This window comes from Lissotriton helveticus, chromosome 2_2 (genome assembly GCF_964261635.1).
Source record: "Lissotriton helveticus chromosome 2_2, aLisHel1.1, whole genome shotgun sequence".
NCBI lineage: Eukaryota > Metazoa > Chordata > Amphibia > Caudata > Salamandridae > Lissotriton > Lissotriton helveticus.
This window is the reverse complement of record NC_136060.1, coordinates 307,573,336-307,594,618: the sequence shown is the minus strand read 5'-3', so window position 1 is coordinate 307,594,618 and position 21,283 is coordinate 307,573,336. Positions and strand designations below refer to the sequence as shown.

The 21,283-nt window shown below is 42.4% G+C and overlaps 1 protein-coding gene across 2 annotated transcripts in view; it reads left to right on the top strand.

The window, feature by feature from the left end:
• LOC144821811 (uncharacterized) overlaps nt 1-21,283 on the top strand; it is a 221,755-nt gene that overhangs the window by 14,156 nt on the left and 186,316 nt on the right. For both annotated transcript variants that reach the window (XM_078678986.1, XM_078678987.1), the window contains exons 2-3: nt 16,808-16,942; nt 21,014-21,072. In XM_078678986.1, the coding sequence (XP_078535112.1) occupies nt 16,808-16,942; nt 21,014-21,072 (194 nt within the window). The remainder of the gene's footprint in view (nt 1-16,807; nt 16,943-21,013; nt 21,073-21,283) is intronic.

Genomic DNA, 21,283 nt, shown 5'->3' with positions numbered 1-21,283 from the left:
TAGGAACAACCCCTCATGAGAAATACGAAACTAGTGAGATGAAGTGAGCTCCTCACCATGATGGCTGCAAGACAGCTCGGCTCCGCCACCCACCCCGCCCAAAATAACGATAAACTCTATGCAAATATTACAAATATATACAACACACCAGCAAAGTAACAGGGTAAAACATTTTATTAAATAACTATTTACATAACTATTTTATACTTTTTGTTGCCCGATCCGGCTAGCTAAATCGATCGAGCATGAAACTCATGCACTCTGATAGTTCAAAGTTTTGAGGAGTGCTTGTAACACTGTCTGAAGCCTATTTGTACTTGCTACAGCTTCACTATTCTCAATGTAAGTGGGGGCTGTTTGAGGACGTGACTGCATTTGAAAACAATGTGATGCGGTGCCACCCTGAACCGCTTGACGGAGGCCCCCGAGTGACGGTGTCATGGCGCGGACTCGGAGGGGGCGCTTGGCTCCGGCCCCCTCCGCAAGTCGTGTTGCCCTGGTGTGGGCTGAGATCGTCCCCGACATAGGTGGCCGGCTCCCGGGGTCAAGCGGAACTTTTTGCCTTTTGGTGACTCTTCCATTCTTGACCTTGTCCCACAATCCGTTTCACCTAAAGACACGCTGTAGTGGGGCGCCCCTTTACCGTTTCAGTTGCCATTCCGCCCGCTTTTGCTACACTGTGCCTCTTCCGCTATTCAGCTGTTTACCGCCCGCTCTTTCGACTACATCGTCTCCCTCACCATGTACTTGAGTTGCTCCCGCTCTTGCGGTGCAGCGATAGGCGGCTGCCACAGGACTCTCAAAATGGCGGCCGGCTCTTCAGATTTGGGCGTGGTCCACTAAAATGGGCCTGCGACACCTTGGAACTCGGACACTTGTCTGCTAGAGCTTCGGCTCCATTCTCGAAAGCGTCCCCTCAGCCTTGAAGATTCTACAAAAGTCTTGGGGGCCCCCGACTCCCGCAGGCTTCTGGTGGGGAGCGGCTAGCATGATTGCTCGTGGAATGGCCACGACGGAGCTACGAAATGGTGGTGCTCTCATGCTAACGCCAGCTTCAGTCTGAAACATCCAGACACACTTTAGACTACCAATTCGATCAGTTCCGGTAGCGCCCCAACGTGACCCGGTAGAGAAGAACTTGCCCTCCCCTCTTTGACTGATGGTTCTTGTTGCCTGTCCCTTCTGTTGTCATTTAACAGAACTATTTAGCCTGCTGAAAGGGGTTGTGTTCCGACCGCTGGTTGGTGGAGACATTTTGACTATATTCTGGACCTGCGTTGTCGCGTAATGCGTCATATGACGCGCCGCGTTAGCGCATCCGGAAGTGCTCCGGTGCGCGAAGCGCAGCTTCCCGGAAGCGATCTGGGGCGCGGCGCGCAGCGCATAACGTAAGCATAACAGGTCATGTGACTTGTTAATAAAACTTCTCATTGGTTCATTTTACTTTTCTTATTCTAATGATGAAAGGCTTGGTCATATGACCTAAAAATTATGCTTTTTATTACTTTCGAACATTATTTTTTCTTAAACATATGTTATAATGTTCCAGGCTAATGTACTTTCCCGGAAAATTTACAACTGTCCTGCAAGTAAAATATATTCCTTTTTCGAGAAAAAGGACGTTTCTTCGTCCCATGACGGAGCCGTTGAGCAAAAGAGGCTCGGCCTGCTGTCTTAGTCGCCGATACGCCTGAATATCAGATTCTTATCGATCACTTTATGTTGCAGAAGTAGAAACACAACAGCCCTTGACCATTTATCTTTACTGCGTTCCTGCGTATTATACCTTTTACCCTTCATGTAATTGGACTGCTTTATTTCACTTGCCTTTTACTGATTCGAAAACAGTGACTATTATTAAAAACTTTACCAATGTAAATACTACTACCATGTTTTCTTTTAAAAACCTTTATTGTGAAAATGTCAGTATACAAATACGGGCCTATAACCACGTGGGCCGGCCACGGAGCAAACTGTAATCGTATATGATGAGTAGACATTTACACTGTAGAGGAACGTAACGGGCGGGCCATTAGGTTGCAAGAACTAAGGTGTCTAACAGTTGCGGAATCGGTGGACGTACATTTTATAATTAAAATACGACAGAGCCAGTTACAATAAAATTATCTAGATATATATTTGCGGGCAAGTACCATGGGTGACGTTAATTCGAACTTTCAATAGTACAGTAATCAATAACACATCAGAACTTAATATCAATAGGGATGTCGAAATATTCAATCAATTCTCGTCCCCGCCCGCCATGTGCTTCAAAACTGCATACGTATCTCGTGATTTCAAGGTTCAGCAACCAGTACACAACAAGGAGTTACGAGTCCCATTTATTCCGGCGCCATTTTGGGCGAGGACGGGCAGGTCCAGGATATAGTCAAAATGTCTCTACCAACCATCGACTATGATGATGTTCATATGCTGTATTTATTAGAGTAACACTCATCTGTCCACATGAAATTAATTTGCCACAATCTAAACATGTCATTTTAATCTTTCCAAAGTTCTTCTAAATATTTGGGACCGTTTCCCTTGCCTCTGATGCTGTCAGTGCCACTTCTTTGGTGAATGTACTGGCAGGTCGGGGGTTCTCCTCCAAATCTCTCTTTTGTGCAGCACTATAATTAATCGGTGCCACCTCTCCATATGACGATGCATGGTATAGTTACCATAACTATATTATCGGTTCCTCTGGAGAGTACATCGTGGCAGATGAGGCAGGTAACGTACCGGGCATTTACCTTTTTTGCATGTAGAGGAAAGGAAAAAAAATTCGAGCGTCCGAGTTCTAAGGTGTCCCAGGGCCATTTTAGTGGACCAGGCCCAAATCCAAAGAACAGGCCGCCATTTTGAGAGTCCTGTTGCAGCCGCCTGTCGCTGTAGCATCAAGAGCGGCCGAAACTCAGCTGAATGGCAACTGAAACGGTAAAGGGGCGCCCCACTACAGCAGACGAGCCTCCACATGGGAAGGCCCGTTCACGCCGCCTCCCCCCCCCCTTCGGGCACCCCACGCCGTTATTCGGAGCAGGATTGTAGGATGGCCACACCAGTGCGGCAACTTGCTAGACACCACCTCGGTGCCAACCGAATCTCAGCGCCTTGTGGTGTCTTCTATTCAGAAAATATTGTTGTGCTACCTTCGGCCTATTCGCCGCAAGTGCGCACGCAACTCAGCTGCATAGCGAGTGAAACACCAAGGGGCGCCCCACTGCAGCTGAGGAACCTTCATCTTGGGGGCGACGCACAGCATCACATTGCTTTCCAATGCAGTCAGATCCTCAAACAACCCCCACTGACTGACGCGAACTCACAGGCCAACGGAGCGCCCCACGCCGACTTTCGGCGCAGCATTGTAGGATGGCCACACCAGTGCGGCAACTTGCTAGACACCACCTCGTTGCCATCCGGATCTTGGCGCGTTGCGCTGCCTTTGGCCCTATTCGCACATCGGTCCGCTACTGACGCCATCTCACAGGCCAACGGGGCGCCCCACGCCGACTTTCAGCATTGTAGGATGGCCACACCAGTGCGGCAACTTGCTAGACACCACCTCGGTGCCATCCGGATCTTGGCGCGTTGTGCTGCCTTCGGCCTATTCGCACATCGGTCCGCTACTGACGCCATCTCACAGGCCAACGGGGCGCCCCACGCCGACTTTCAGCATTGTAGGATGGCCACACCAGTGCGGCAACTTGCTAGACACCACCTCGGTGCCATCCGGATCTTGGCGCGTTGTGCTGCCTTCGGCCTATTCGCACATCGGTCCGCTACTGACGCGAACTCACAGGCCAACGGGGCGCCCCACGCCGACTTTCAGCATTGTAGGATGGCCACACCAGTGCGGCAACTTGCTAGACACCACCTCGGTGCCATCCGGATCTTGGCGCGTTGTGCTGCCTTCGGCCTATTCGCACATCGGTCCGCTACTGACGCCGCCTCACGTGCCAACGGATTTTCTACGCTTTTTATACCCTATGCCGCATAACAGGTCATGTGACTTGTTTATAAAACTTTTCATTGGTTCATTTTACTTTTGGTTTCCTAATGATGGAAGGCTTGATCATATGACCTAAAAATAACACTTTTCATTGGATGAAAACTTTTTTTTTTCCCCAAACGATGAAAGCCCCACCTTGTTTCTGGATGCTTCAGACTGAAGCTGGCGTCAGCATGAGAGCACCACCATCTCGTGGCTCCGTCGTGGTCATTCCGCGAGCAATCATGGCAGCCGCTCCCCACCGGAAGCCTGCAGGAGTCGGGGGCCCCCAAGACTTTTGTAGAATCCTCAAGGCTGAGGGGACGCTTTCGAGAATGGGGTCCAAGACCTAGTAGACAAGCGTCCGAGTTCCAAAGTGTCCCAGGGCCATTTCAGTGGACCAGGCCCAAAAAGGAAAGAGCCTGCCGCCATTTTGAGAGTCCTGTGGCAGCCGCCTATCGCTGCACCGCAAGAGTGGGCGCAACTCAGCTGAATGGCGGATTTTGGCACAGTGTACCAAAACCGGGCGGAATGGCAACTGAAACGGTAAAGGGGCGCCCCACTACAGCAGACGAGCCTCCACCTGGGGAGGCCCGTTCACGCCGCCTCACCCCCCCCCCCCCGGGGCGCCCCACGCCACTATTCGGAGCAGCATTGTAGGATACCAAAACCAGTGCGGCAACTTACTGGACGACACCTGGGTGCCATCCACATCTCAGCGCGTTCTGCTGCCTTGGGACTATTGGCACAACAGACCGCTACTGATGAGGCCTCCCCCCGCACCCACCAGGACGCCCCACGGAATGGCAACTGAAACGGTAAAGGGGCACCCCACTACAGCAGACGAGCCTCCACCTGGGGAGGCCCGTTCACGCCGCCTCACCCCCCCCCCGGGCGCCCCACGCCGTTATTCGGAGCAGCATTGTGGGATACCAAAACCAGTGCGGCAACTTACTTGACATCACCTGGGTGCCATCCACATCTCAGCGCGTTCTGCTGCCATGGGACTATTCGCACAACAGACCGCTACTGACGAGCCACCCCCCGGGACGCCCCACGCCGTTATTCGGAGCAGCATTGTAGGATACCCAAAACCAGTGCGGCACCCAGGCAACATCACCTGGGTGCCGTCCAGAACTCAGGACGTTGTGCTGCCTTGGGACTATTCGCACAACCGACCGCTACTGACCATTGTTCCTTCTTTTTTCCTAAAAATGTTTAAATGTTTTTACTGTTTTTGTTGCGTTGTTTATATTTATAAGTTATTAAAGTTTTATAATCCTACTACTTTGTTGGAGTGCTATATATTTTTAATGTGACACATAATTGTAAAAACTTTGATGTACAAAGAGGCATCCCTGGAATCTTCCGCTTCAGGCTCGGTCCCCTCCCCAATCACAATACAGGATGGTTTTCAGATAGTAGGAACGCGTGTGGTGTGACGGATCTCATCGGGTGGGGGCCTTGATCTACTGTAACTCCTTTGAAGAGGGGTGATTCTTTACAGCTGGGGCCATAAAGTACATCTGCAGGGCTACCTGATAGCCTGGGACCGGCCTGGACAATCGGACACAGAGGAAGAGGAGTGTCAGAGGGTGCGGTAGTGAATAGGGCGAAAGGGAGGTGTCGGGCGGGCACAGAGTGTGATTCTCAGGGAAGAGCAGCGCAGATGGGGGGAGGTTTATTGCCCATGCATAAGACAGAGAGCGGGGGTGACCAGTGCCTGGGGGAGATGCATGCTAAGGATCGACAGCGTGCAGAGAGTGGGTCTGGTCAAGGCATCTAAAATGGCTGCCGTGCACGACAAAAGTGTGGCATTTGAAAAAAGGCAAGATGGCGCAGACAATGTTTTTCAACACTTCCTGATTTCCTTCGAATCGAACGTTAACAGACGTTATCTCTCCCACACTACCGGTCCCCCTGGGCTTAAACGCCGAGATGGTAGGGACTGCATCCCGTGGAGATAGGCCGAGACGTCACTCGGCAGAAAAAAAAGTAAAAAAAAGTCTATAAACATACAATAAGTTAAAAGTCAATCATTCTTGTTTCCTTGTAGTACGCTCCCCAGTCCGCTTCCCGTTACGCTAACCAGGCGCACCCCACCAAAAAAATCGATTTTTTTTTTTTTTGCCCCGCGGAGCCCTTTTAAAGCCTCCACATCAAACCTATGGGGTCAGGGAGGATCTACTATGCCCCCTTATGGTCATTTGCCCCTTCGCTTTGGCCTCCTCTTGTCTCTCGATCCTACCGAGAGACAAGATGGCGGCCGCTCCGTACTGTTTGGAATGTTTACAGACACCGGAGAGCCAATCAGCTTTGCTTCGCAAAGCTCCGTAACGCGAAAAGTACGCAAAACGGAGCGCTACCCGGGACGCTGTCACAGATATATATCTTTTTTTGAACGTTAATTTCTCAAAATCCACTGCAGCACATATATTGAGACCCAGCAAAGGCACATCGGGCTACCGGTCCCTACAATTTTGCCAAGTTTCATGCAAATCCATTCACCCGTTCGATTTTTTTTTTTTGTATTTTTTTTTGCCCCGCGGGGCCCTTTTAAAACCTCCACATCAAACCTAGGGGGTCAGGGAGGATCTACTATGCCCCCTTATGGTCATTTGCCCCTTCGCTTTGGCCTCCTCTTGTCTCTCGATCCTACCGAGAGACAAGATGGCGGCCGCTCCGGACTGTTTAGAATGTTTACAGACGCCGGAGAACCAATCAGCTTCGCTTCGCAAAGCTCCGTAACGCGAAAAGTACGCGAAGCGGAGCGCTGCCCGGAGCGCTGTCACAGATATATATCTTTTTTTGAACGTTAATTTCTCAAAATCCACTGGAGCACATATATTGAGACCTAGCAAAGGCACATCGGGCTACCAGTCCCTACAATTTTGCCAAGTTTCGTGCAAATCCATTCAGCCGTTCGAGCTAAAAGTGAGTCCAACCGCCCTATGGAAATTAACATAGGAAAAACGCGTTTTGGGACCCCCCTTTTTTCTCGGCCCCCCCTTGACGAACCCCCCCCAAATTTTCAGGGGCTGCTCAGAAACAACATGTTCCATTTTCCTGCAAATTTCAGCCAATTCCGTCCATAAACGCCAAAGTTATTAGACATAGAATTTTCAAAAATCCCATAGAGAAAAAATCCTAACTATATATACCTACTGGCGACCGCCAGTAGGTAATATATATATATATATTTACACACACAAACCGTTTTGCGAAAAATAAAGGCAGCCATCTTATTTTCACCTTAAGTTTCCCTGTGTTCTGCTTTATGCCTTGTAATGTAGGTAAATATTACGATGCGACCGCACATGGTGAAGATGCAAAATTCCATTTCTCTATGGAAGCATGTGTGGTGGGCGGAAACCGCCCGCAGCACAAGCTCCCATTGAGAAATGGGAGTTTGTGTAAATCCTAGCACCCTGAGGCACGGATTTTCAGTGGGCATCATAGGTGCCCCCCAGGGTCACAACCGGAGGGTAGGTGCCCCCAAAGACAATTTCCGACACCAGTTCCATGTCGGAAAGGTCAACATGGAACTACTGTCGAAAAGTGGTATCATAATCCCGAGGGCGGAAACACAGTCTGTTAGGGATAATGAGGTCATTCCGATTGGCCATCAGGCTTTTTGAGCCGTCAGAACCAAGTCAGATTCACGGGCCGGTTTAAACTCCGACCACCGTCATTGTAATACACAGTCAGAGTTTAAACCTACCATGTCAGTTGGAAAACCTCCTACCAGCGGTCGGAGGCTTTCTGACCTACATTGAAATCAGGTCCCAAATATTGTTAACATATTTAAATTTGCAGTAAAAATGGTACAGAGTAGCTTGTTAATTACTAAAAATTACAGCACTTCTTAAAATAAAACGCCATTCCCCTTAGTGTACTACAAAAATATTGAGAAATTTAGAAATAACAATGGTAACCGTACAAAATAATTTGTAGTAACGCAGTAGTACCACAAAGCCTATACATATTTTGCAAAACCTATTACCACTTTATTCAAGGGTTAATAGATAAGGCAAAAATACTAAATTAATTACTTACCGATATCCGAAGGCGGAACGCAGAACACAGGCACATAGTACCTAAAAACAACATGCCTGCCTTGAACATTTGTAGGCAGTCTTTTGCCGATTAGCTAATAATTTGGCATTGCTACGTACTGTAGTAGCCAAGCGAAATACACCCATATTTCGCAAACATACTGTGTCAATAGATCTCACAAAGTAAAAAAAATTAAAACATATACATTTGTTACACTACTTACCTGCACTACCCAAAATAAACATATGCACACCATAATATCTAATACAGCTCAATTTTTGATCAAATCTGAAAGATGAATTTCGCAATAATCACAGTAAAACAAATTATGCAAAATGCATTTATTTTAATAGCCTTTTGGGATCCCCGCAACATTTACATATTATAGTATATATTTTGATGAGAAAACATTTCCCTTTTTGCACACACTTTAACACTACATTTCCTTTAATTTACACATACCACAGCACTCCACTATCTAACTGTTTAGTTTATGTCACTGTACGGAATTTACAGTATGCTACTCCACTTTATGACACTACAGTACATGCCACTACATTGTACACTGATCCACTGTACGTTACTCCACTCTACTCAACCCAACTGGTCTGTACACCATTGCAATGTACACCACTATACTTTACGCTATTATACTGTTTTCCACTATATTCTATTACACTTTCGTGTATGCCAGTTTAATGGCCCCCTTTAAACTGCCCTACTCGCAAATCAACACTTTTCAAATGCACCCTACTCCAGTTTACTTTATTCCACTAAATACTATTCCACTATGGTCGACTTATTGGTACGTCCCTAGAGTGTATGCTATTCCAGTTTCCACTACTACATTCTAAGCCACTCCATTGTATTTAAATGCACGATACCCTCCTGCACTGTACCACAATCAATTTTATGCCATTTTGCTTTACACAGTTCATTCATTGCCATCCACTAAACCACACTTCTCTGTATGTGACAACATTCTTCCCATCTATAATTAAGCTATTGAGTTGTACACCACCATACTGTACATTTCTCCACTATATAGCACTCCACTGTAGGTCTAAACAGTTAACTCCACTAAACTCAACTTTCTTGCACTAAACACTACTAAATTCTATGGTACTCCACTCTATTGCACTATAGTTTATGCTACTCTGGTATACGCTACTGCACTGTACTCTATTAGATTGTACCACACAGTAGTCCACAGTACACTGCTTGGTACGACTGCATTGTACGGTGCTCCAATATACGGCACTCCATTTATACAGTTTAACTTTAGAAGGCTACACTGTAAACCACACAGCTGTACACCACTCCCCTCAATAGCACTCCAGTATACCCCACTCCAGTGTATGCTACTTCAGTTTTCGTCGCTCCACTGTACCACACTCCACTGTACGCAATTTCAGTACACTATGTTCCAATATAGGCCCCTAAACTATACAACCCTCCAGTGTATAGCACAACACTGTACGCCACTATAGTATATACAAATGTACTCTACAATACTTACAGGATGTCAATCAACTTTACCACACTCCACTGTATGCTATCCCACCATATTCAAATGCAGTGTACACCACTATTCTCCATGCCACTCCAAAAAATGCCACTCTATTGTATCCAAGATTACTGTAGGCCACTCCACTCCACTGTATGGGACTCTACTCTACCCCACTCTGCGGTATGCCATTCCACTATACCCTACCCTGCTATACCTCATTCCACTTTACTCAACTTCACTATACCACAATATACTATGCCAGAGTACACTGTACAACAGTATCTGCCACTATAATGCACCACACTCCACTAAACTAAACTGGACAAATATTTCAAATGTTACTAACATTGTCAAAACCACTGAAATTTACGAAAAAACAAATGTTATGCATAAGTTATTGTTAGGAAAATGTTATTTAGGTTTGGTATCCACACCCAAATTATGCTCCACAAACATTAGAAATTCTACAGTTATAGTTATCTCTTAATTTTATGATTTATGCATCACATACACATTTATTTCTGTATTATTTGTGCCAGACACACCTTAAACTACACAACCATAACAAATTAATAACTTACACTTATCTTTTGAAATGATCATTTATGCATGCACTCTGCCGGCCATACGGTAGACCTTATTTTTTCTAACAATCCCTATCTGATAGTGGAGCACCCCTTACCGATTAGCTGGTTGGATCACTTCTTAGTACCTTTCAGCCTGGCACTGAATTCCGGTATTTCCAGACCTTATCAAATCTTAGAAAATAGTAGGCTGTGGTGCAACGTCACTATAAATAACATGACACCAGTACTCGCTACATCTACCCTTCAACTATTAGGCGACCCAGACACAGATTCAGTAATCTTCAACAGTTGGTTATCTTCAGCGCTAGACATTGTTGCCCCTCTTAGACCCGTCTCTTCCTCTAGGCAGACACCTCAGCCCCCTGGTTCTCCCCACAGCTTCGTATTGAGAAAAGCCACTGCAAAAAACTGGAGTGCTCCTAGAGATTATCCTATGACCCTGCGGCTAAGATTGCATATAAAAAAGCCTTGAAAGAGTTTCACAAACTCAAGTGCTCCACTATGAGAGACTATTTCTCCAATAAGACCCGCCTAGCGGGGATTTCAGCAAAAACTCAATTTAAAATTGTTCAAGAGTTCACTAAGCCATCCGCCACTGCCAGTACAGTGCTCCCTACCGCCGCCTTGTGCACTGAACTATCAGACTTTTTTCAGGATAAAATCCACACCATGTACACCACTTTCCCCCCATCAGTCTACCTCGGAGCCTACTGCCCTACCGGTCAAAATGATGCAATGACCACTTTCACACCAATCTCTCTCTTGATTCTTCACTTAAAAAACTTCTTTGTTAAGTTCAGGGATTTTTCCAGCTGTGTAGAAAAAACCAGATGCTGATCCCGCCGCTTTTAACATTTTTAGACCCATTTCCCTGTTACCCGCACCTGCAAAGATTCTCGAACAAATGGTCTAGGAGCAACTCTTCAACCATCTGGAATCTAGATATCATTTTCATGACTATCAATCCGGCTTCAGAGCTGGCTACAGCACCGAGACCACCCTCCTTGAAGTATCTGAGAGTATCCGCGAGAGGATTAATTTGGGCAAAGCAGCTATGCTTGTGCTACTCGATCTGTCTGCTGCCTTCGAAATGGTTCCCCACCCCATTCTTTTGGATAGATTAAGAGACTTGTGTATTCAGGGCACGGCTCTGTCCTGGATTCGGTCCTTTCTGGGGAACGGGTCTCAACAAGTCTTTCTCCGTCCTTTCATCTTGTACGCAGAACCCTTGCTCTGCCGGGTGCCCTGAGTCCTCTCCTCTTCAACGCATACCTTTCACCCCTTGCGGCATTGTTGGAATAGTGTGGGGTGAGGGTGGTCTCCTATGCTGATGACACCCACTGGTGTTCTCCATCTAGGAGAACTCAGAAGCTGCCTTTTCCAACTTTAGGCATTGCCTGAGTAACATCTCAGCTTGGATGTATTGAATTGTCTCAAGCCTAACTCGGACAACACTAAGGTACTTTTTTTTAACCAAAAATCTCTGCACACACCTCCCCCGTGCTCTGGTGGCTACTGGAGATGAATCCTCCTCCTGAGTATGTTGACTTTGTGAGGAATCTCGGTTTTAGATTCAACAACAAACTCTCCTGCAAAACCCAAATCAGGAAAGTCTCCTCCTCATGCTTTGGGAAGCTTTGCACGTTGCGCACATTTCTACACTTCCTTTCCCTGTAAGGCCGTTGCACAGTAGTCCATGCTCTAATCACATCCCACCTGGACTATGCTAACAGTCTCTATCTGGGTGTTCCAGCCTATCTGACTTGGCGTCTGCAGATAATCCAAAACGCTGCTGCCAGATTGATCTGCAACATACCTTTCCGACACTCTATTACCCCCCACCTGAGGATCCTCCACTGGCTACCTGTTATCAAGCGCATTGAATTTAAGGCCCTTACCCTGGCATTCAGAGCATTCCCGGGACTAGGCCCAGCGTATCTGAGAGCTAGACTCCAGCACTACCATCACAAACGGACCCTGCGATCTAACCACCAGTCTTTCCTTGCCATCCCCAGCTTTCGTAAGGCCAGGATGGGTGGCAGAGCCTTTGCGGTTAGAACCTCTAAACTTTGGAATGCCCTGTCACTCTCTATCTGCTTCTCGGAGTCACAACTAACTTTTCGGCGTGCCCTGAAAACCTAGTTTTTCACGAGCACCTACACCTAGTTCCTTTCCTCGTCTACCTTCTTCAGTCTGCCTCAGCGCCAGGACACCCCCGTTGTTAGTCATATTTCTTACTCACATTTATACTACCCACCACCTTTCAATCAATATCACTCGCGCACTTCCGTACACAGTCTTGTCACCTCACTAGTCACACTACAATACCTAAACCCCATCCCCTCTCCATGCACTACCTATACCCTTGGGTATAACCTAAGTTTTAGCATGTGAATTGTTTGCAGTAAATAAAACACTTATCACATCAGAAATGAGATTATTGGCCGCAACACAGTGCATGGTACAGTAGAAGGGTAATGTAGTGTGGCGAGTGAGGTGACAAGACTGTCTACGGATGTGTGCAACTGATATTAATTTAAAGACGGTGTGTAAGTATAAATGTAACCCATAAGAGACACCAATATTGGCAAAAGGTTTCGTATCGTTTCCCTCTTTAATTGCTGAATTGCCTATGTAATTTATATTTTTCAATCTACATGAGGAATCTTGTAAACAGGCAATTCAGAATTGCACAACACTAGCAGCTGTAAAAATAGTGGGAGATAGGTTTTCTATTGCAAGCCACTTCTAAGAATTTCCAATTATGACTACAAAGTCTTAACATTTGCTGGCCCTGTGGCAGTCAGGAAGAATACTCTGTCAATTAGAGTCTGAAAACATACTTCAGCTCTCCATGCTTAAACCAAAAGTCTTCAATATAGACATGGTCCTTCTTTCATTCTCCTTAAAGCGTTACTGATGTCTAAACATCGGATTTGTGCACATTGTGAACAGTTGATTTTTCACCCATATGTTGATGTTTGTAAACTACTCTTGAAGTTTGTAGACTGAATGCATGTATGGTTTTAACAGGTATGATGCAGTTTTACTCCAGTTGCACATGAAATGCCTAGTATCTGACTACTGGTAACATTGTGGGCTGTATCGATAGCTTTAATTAGACACTAAACACATGGAAATGCATTTGTGGTGGCCAGAAGAAGTGCACTGAATGAAAATCTTTTTACATGTATATGCCTCACTAATCTTGGCAGATCTGATTAGCTGGTCCGCACGTAATAAAATCATTCCCATCAACCGGTCTGGCTTCCGAATTGGCTCTGGCACCATTACGGACATACTATCGCTTGGTCTGATGTCAAAAAAGCTTACAAAAGCAAAATAACTTGTTTTTATGCTTCATTGATTTTAAAGCTGCTTTCGATCGAGTCAATAGAGGCATTTTATGGAACAAGATAAAGCAGTGGGCCCTGCCAGATAGAATATTAAAACCGATTATGCATTATACTCGGATACATGGATGCAGGTAATAATAGCTGATGGGACGAGGCTCTCAAGGAAAATCTACATGAAGGTGGGACTCAAGCAAGGGTGCGTCCTTGTGCCTCATTTATTTAATCTATTTATGGGGGATTTCTCACCAAGGCTTGACAAAATCAATTCGCATCTTCCTTGTTTGGAAACAAAGAGCAATAGATGAGCTAGGGAACTTCGCCTGGAAACATTTGCTGGAAATAAACATTGTAAAAACAAAGGCTATGATTATAAGTCAAACTATCCAAAAATTAACGTCATTTAAATTTGGTAATTTAAAGCTTGATGTAGTGAGTAGCTACAAATATCTAGGAATGTATCTGGATAATCGATTAACTTTCCAAATACAAAATGAGGCCATACAAAAAAAAGGGAAATGGACTTACATGTGCATTCTGCTCTATTTCAAAAAGTTTAAAAGGTTCCTCCCTAACTCCATTATTATACATTATGAAGGCAAACTCCTAACAACCCTTGCATAAGGAAGCCAAGTCCAGTTTGGAAAAGATGCTGGGGTTTTGGATAAGCTCTAAAGGCGAGCATACAAAAAAGTATTTCACTTCCGCATAATGCCTAGCTGGCGCATGTTCGATTAGAATTCGGTATACAACAGCAACAGCTTCATACAAGATATATCACAATAAGAGCCTGGTATAAAATTTGGCATAAACAAGAAAATAAAATCAATAATGCACTCTGGAATGCGTTACAAGGTGATCCGCAGTCCGCCTACTCTGTATATCTTCAATCCTCACTACATTTCACTAACATGGTAGATCTTTGGCAAAAGAACCTTCCTTACTCCACTTTCCAGCAAATCTTGAAGAAGGGAACAAAGCAACATTCATTACTTGAGGACAAGGTCACCCTGAGCAGGCGGGCACATGCATGGATGGTTTTGCAATCCTATGTAAAACTGCAACGGGCGACATATTTGGATCAGCTGTTTTCTTACTATCTAAAGTCTAAATTATAGCAATACGCTTTGGTAAATTGCCATCAACTGCAGACCACCAAGTTGGAACTATTAGGGCCCAAAATAATGTTGTCTCTGTGCAGCACCAACTCAGGATGTTATTCACTTAGGAGTCGATTAGGATGGCGGACAGACTTTGTCCGTCCGCCATCCTGTCGTGGCAAGGGACCGTACGCCATAATGGTGGAGGTCTCGTGCGTCGAATTAGGATGCACCCGCCACAGTGGCGGGTGCATCCCGCATTTTTAACATTGCAGCGGGTGGTGCTGAATGCACCGCCCGCCGCAATGCTAAAAATGCATGTTGTGCGTTTCAAAGCACAACATGACAGGCACTGCGCGGTGCCTGCCATGTTGTACTTTGAAACGCAGGGGGGTACCATAGGTACCCCCCGTGTACATCCCCCACCCCCTCCTTCAACCTGGGGGCCCGCAACGGGCCCCCAAAGCAAAGACCGTATACCTTTCCGTGGCGGCAATGGCATTCCCCAAAGCCCATCCTAATATGGCTGGCGGTGTCTGATAGACACCGCCACCATATTAGACCTTTTCCTCCACGGTCGCCTTAAAAGCGGCGGACGGCCTTCCCGTCTGCCGCGGACCCCCCAGCCATCCTAATGTGGCGGGGGGTCATTTGAGTGCGGATGGAGGATGGATTGCCGGGGCCGGTGGTGGCTACCGCCAGCCCGGCGGGGGCAATCCGTCTGCCATCCTAATCGACTCCATAGTCTGTATCTGCCCAGCATTAGGTGAGGATCGATCGTCAGAAATTGTTAAGGAGGTCATTCAATACAAGAGGGGTTGGCTCTTGCAGAACTGCAATCTTAAAATGTCTTGTACCGGAAGATCCACAGCTTAACTGTCGCTTGATCAAATTCCAAATCAAACATGAGGAAATATCAAAATAAGGCTAATGGCATGGCAAAATGGTCATATGATGTAACATTTGAAACTGTGTTTTAAATATTAGCCAATTTTATCAAATGCATTGTTTAAATTATACAGGAAGAAGTGCAAATTTTATGATAAGAAATAGTTTATCCTTTTAGAGAATACAAAAAAAGGAAACATCTTTTTTATGGATATTTGTTTAATGTTGCTATGTATAAATTGTTGTGGTTTTAATTAACTGAACAATAAATGTATTCTGATTCTGTATATGCTTATCATGCTGTTTGATAACTTTAGATGTAAAACATTTGAAGTTGTAAATTGCTTTGTTTTTGCACACATACCTATACCTGTGTGTCCTCTTTCACAATCCATTATTTGTGGTTCTATTATAACTAATACCTTTGATGAACTATTTGTATTTATATACTCACTGTTGAGTGGGAGCGAAGGGAACCAATTCATTTTAGTTAAAAAAAATTGAATTTCAAGATTACGAAGTGGGAATGTATTGCTGTCAGGTGCAGACACAAGTGACTGTGATAAAGTCCACAGACGTGGGTGTAACATTCGTGTGAGGCCATTGCCTGCAACACTGCTTTTATGAATCATTTTAAGGGGCCATAAAATAACAATGGAGATTTTGCATTTCTTGTAACTGTTGGTCTTTGGAGGTTCTTTTCATGACAAGGGAGTGAATTTTGCAACCATTGCTTACATATACTGTAAACTGTCAGCCTCTTTTGGTCACAACATTTTTGTAGAAAGGTATATATGTGGCGTTGCGATTTGGGAAATCTATATCTTAGAATGATAGTGGTAGCACATTATCAAGGACGGTCCTGAAGAGGGCTTGGGGCTTTCATCCTTCTGCGTCTGCAGAGGCAATCGCTTTCACCTGGCTCCCGCACTTTCTATATAGAGAAGAAATGAGTGGCAGGAAGAGGTGGGGCAAGCGTGCTGATTTCATGATGATGGCAGTGGAACTGTATCCAGTATGTGTAAAAGTGGCATGTTTGAGCACCGATAGGGTTCACTATGCCCCTTTCGGACATTATCTCAAAAAAGTGTGAAAGGCGCCAGTATCAGAATTATCGATCATCACAACACCTTTTGATTGAAGAGTCTGTGGGGTTTTCTGGCAACTGGAGGAAAAATGTTAATGCACTCAGAATCTAAGTAACATTAATGTTGTTATCAAATACTTGGAAAAGTCTCAAATATATCTGAAAAAATCCGGCTTAGTATCTGTTAGAAAACAAATATTTAAAATACTAAAAATAACAGCCGTATTTTTCTTTTTAGGTGTTTCTTCTGAAAACAATTCAACCAACTCCAGTGACAGTGTCTACATTTCTCTTTCCTTGACGTGTATAATAATGGCAGTGTGCATAGGAGGAACCTTTACTGCAGCTAAACGAATAAAGAAGAGGCATGCAGGTGGGATGTTTTTGGTGTTCTGCAATGTGTGGTCAAAGTTAAAACACTAACTTTTAAAGACTAAAGTAATCAAGTGGAAGTTGAATGGTCAAAATATTTATTAAAAAATATTGTGTGAGATGAATATTGTGTACAAAAATAATGTCACTACAAAAATATCGACAACAAAATATAGACACTGTGACTATTGTTTTTTGTCTATAACCTCTTCGGTGCTGATGACGAGACCAGCTCGTCATGAATCACAGTGGAGCTGTGCTCATAACGAGCTGGTCTTGTCATAACGGCTCCGCTCTGCCGACGAGCAATTGATTCCCCGCCTGTGTGGGCAAATTAATCAGTGGGCGGGGTCGTGACGAGACCAGCTCGTCATGAGCACAGCTCCACTGTGACTTACGATGAGCTGGTCTCTTCACGAGCACCGCAGCGCTGCGTTCACTCCCCCGCCCCGCCCCCCCGCACCGTGGGGGAATTACCGCCACAGGGAAGGGGATAATATCGCTCAAAAACATATTGTATATACTATTATTTGCTTCAATATAGTTGAATTAAACATTGTTTTTTTAACTCATTTAAAATATTAGTTAATATTTAATTTTTAGGCACTAATAATATTAATGTGAATATTTCAGATTTTTGTTTGCAATTATGTGTAATTTCTTTTTTACATGTAATTATTAATTTATAATTTAGCATTAGGTTGGGTTTGTTGGGGAATAGCATAGTAAATTATTTAAATTGTGTTTTTTTAAATTAATTTCTTATATTAAATGAACCTTTAATTGGTGATTAACTTTGTAAATTAATTCATTCAATGTTATTCTAATTATTTAAGTGCATTTCGAGATTTTTAATTTATATTTTCTTTTTGTTTGGTCAAATTAGTAATTTATATTTTAGTTGTGTGTTCTTGGGTTTGTATAAAAGTAGGATGGGAACTTATTTAAATTATATTTTTAAATATTTGTTATTTTAATCAAATATTTAACTGTTAATTAATTATGATAATTTTTTAGATTGATTATTTGTTATGTACATTTGTATTGTTATTCATTGTTAATTGATTGCTTTTTTAACAATACATTTTCAAAATGTATTTTATATTTATTCTTATTTTTTTCTGTTTTATTTAATTAATGTTTTAATCTTATTATTTTATGGATGATTAATTCTACTTCAGTTTTTTTATATAGTAGAGAGTGAAGAACATTTTAAATTAATATTGTTTATTTTACATTGTTGTTGTTGTATTATTCAATTTTTTACCTTTAATTGTATTGATATAGTATATAAGTTGGTATTTAAATGTTTGAATTAAAATAAAATTGGTTTTGGAGTGCCAAATGTAGCCCCTCCAAAGTACAATACATTTCCTATTGTTGCTTAGATTGGAGTGAGAACAGTAAATCTGACCGCTACGAATTCCAACACTTCCCCTACTGTTATTTAAATTGGAGTGGGAATAGTAAATCTGACCCCTTCAAAGCCCAACACTTTCTCTATTGTTGTTTAGGTTGCAACGGGAATAGTAAATCTAATCCCTCCAAGGCCCAACACTTACCCTACTGTTGTTTAGAATAGAATGGGAAGAGTTATCTAACCCCTCCAAAGCCCAATACTTTCCCTACTGTTGCTTACAATTAGGCTGTTCTGTTTTCAGTGTTTATTTATTGTGGATTTTCCAAACCTTTTGAAATCAGTGCATTTCAGGGTTTATTCAGCTGCCTAACCCCCAAAATAGACAAAAGTGTGTTTTCCGGTGTTTATAAAACATGGTGTTTTTTTAAGTGAATGTTAAAAAGCATATATTTAATTTAAAGGAGAAGTAATGCAGGGCATGTAGTGCCTTCCCATTGGGCTTTGTTAGTCTGTTTTAAGACTAGAAAGTATGTGAATTGCACCTCACGCACTTACCTCTGGCTCACTCTGTCAGGACTCTGTCTAGTTTGGTAACAAGACAAAATATCGAATTCAAAATATAGAATTACCAAAATATCAAAGTCAAAATATAGAATGGACAAAATATCAAATGGACAGAATATAGTGGTCAAAAATATCGAATTGAAGGTAAGTAATATAATATCGATTTTTTAAAATGTAGAAAGTCAAAATATCGAAGTATATAATATAGGTATTAAAATATATCGAATTGTTAATAAAATCGATTTTTTTTAAGTGTTTAGTATGTTAGTAATTTTGTGAAAAGTGTATATTATTTTTGTAATTTATTTTAAATAATGAATTTTATGTTATTTAATTTTTGCGCAATTTAATTCTGTAGCGGGTTGTGGGTTTATAGGGGAATAGGGTGGGAAGTAATTTAATTATATTAAATTAAATATTAATTTTTAGAAATTACTAATTATTTTTAATTTAATTTTGTGTTTTAGTTCTGTAGCGGGTTGTGGGTTTATAGGGGAATAGGGTGGGAAGTAATTTAATTGTAATTAATTAAATATTTTGATTTATTTATTGGTATTCATTTTGAATTAATTGTTAATTATTTTTTAATTGGTAATTAATTTTTATTAATTGATTCATTGATAATTATGTTAATTTTATTAATTTATTTTGATGTTTTTTAACTGGTTCCATAATTTTTTTTATGTATCTTTTAATTTATTGTGAAATATGTTACTCTTAACATGCATTTGTTAATTATAATATTTATGATATTGTTAATATTGTTACTGTAATTTAAAAAAATGCTTAGATATTGTTTTTTTATTTTTGAGAGTAAATGAAGGCATTTATGTATTTATAGAGGTCACTGTATACATTTAAACTATTTCTCACATTTGGAATTAGGTTACGTCTGATTGATTAATGTAATTTTAATTGATGGTTTTTATATTTTTTGTAATGTATACATGTGCATATAATATTTACTACTTAATTGTATTTCTGTTATTATTTTCTTGATTAATATTGCAAATAAATTAGTTATAATACTAAATATATCATTTCAATATTCCTTCCTTTTTTTGTCGATATTCTGTTCCATAATATTTTTGACACAATATTTTTATAATTTTTCCTATGAAATATGTAAACTCAATATTTTTGTAGGCTTCACTTTTGACGCGATATTCATGTGTCATGATATTGCTGATCACTATATTTTTCCATACAACCCAAATAGGAATCAGACTTAATAGCCATAGAGTTCTATGTGTTTATTGTGTGCACATAAAGCACATTCCTACAAATAATATTGGTACGTAGTATCAAGTATGGTGGAAAATGTGGAAGAACAGTACAGGATAATCATACACAATACTTGCACCTGTTTTGCTTCTCAAGCCCTAAGTTAAGTCTTGCCAAAAGGCGACTAGTTGTGAAGGGCTATTATAAACAGTACAAGACAAAAAGTGGGCTTTGAGTTAGCCACTTACTGATGACTAGGTGGCTCTTTTGTCTGTCTCACTTCTCTGCTCCTGATTCAATTGCTTTTTTCCCTATTCTTGTTTTTGTCCCATCAAGAGTATTTTGACAGTCTGCTACTGATGATAGATCTTGAATTGCTGATTTCCCATCTTTCTAATCTTCCCCCTCACCTCTCTCTCTTCACTAAAAACTAGCCAGCCTCAGGCACCCACTTTCCTCTCCAACTTCTGAGCCATACCTGCCACTGTAAAATATTTATTTTACCATTGAAACATGTCTGCTAAGCCTTCCGACACATGGGGGACATCTAGAAGAAAAAGCACTGGCAAAGGTAATAGGTTTCATTGGCAAGACCTAGTGACTTTGCCACAGCTTGTTTGCTTATGCTGTAGGTAAAACTGATTCAAGAACAATTTCTAGTTCTGAGCAGTAAACAAAATCAATGACACTTCAAAGTTCAGGCTACTGGTAGATTGTTGATTATTATGTATGGCCACAACAAGTGACACTGATAATGATTATATATCGTTCACCAGAGACTTTACTACATCTGGGAATTGCAACCTGTGTGGGCTAAGGAGGAGGTAGGCTTACAGTTCTTTGACGTACTGGAGATGACCAAAAACCGTAAAAGCAGTTTGAAGGAAACATTTTAGAGCTAAAAGGTTTCATGTTTTCTTCCAGGTTATCGTGACAATCATTCCAGACAGAATCTGAAGGCTAATGGTAAAGACCTCAAACAGGTAAAACTATAAAAATTGTTACTATGTGCCGTAAATGATTACAAAACGTATTTCCATGAGTCAATAGGTTTGCGTGGAAACCTGATGCTTATTGCCATTAACCATTTCAATTAGACATTGCATCTAAAGAGAGCAGTAATTAAGAGTCAGGTACAGGAGAAAAAACAAGTATTGGCAAAAGCAATAGTACGTGAGCCCTCACAAACGCAAA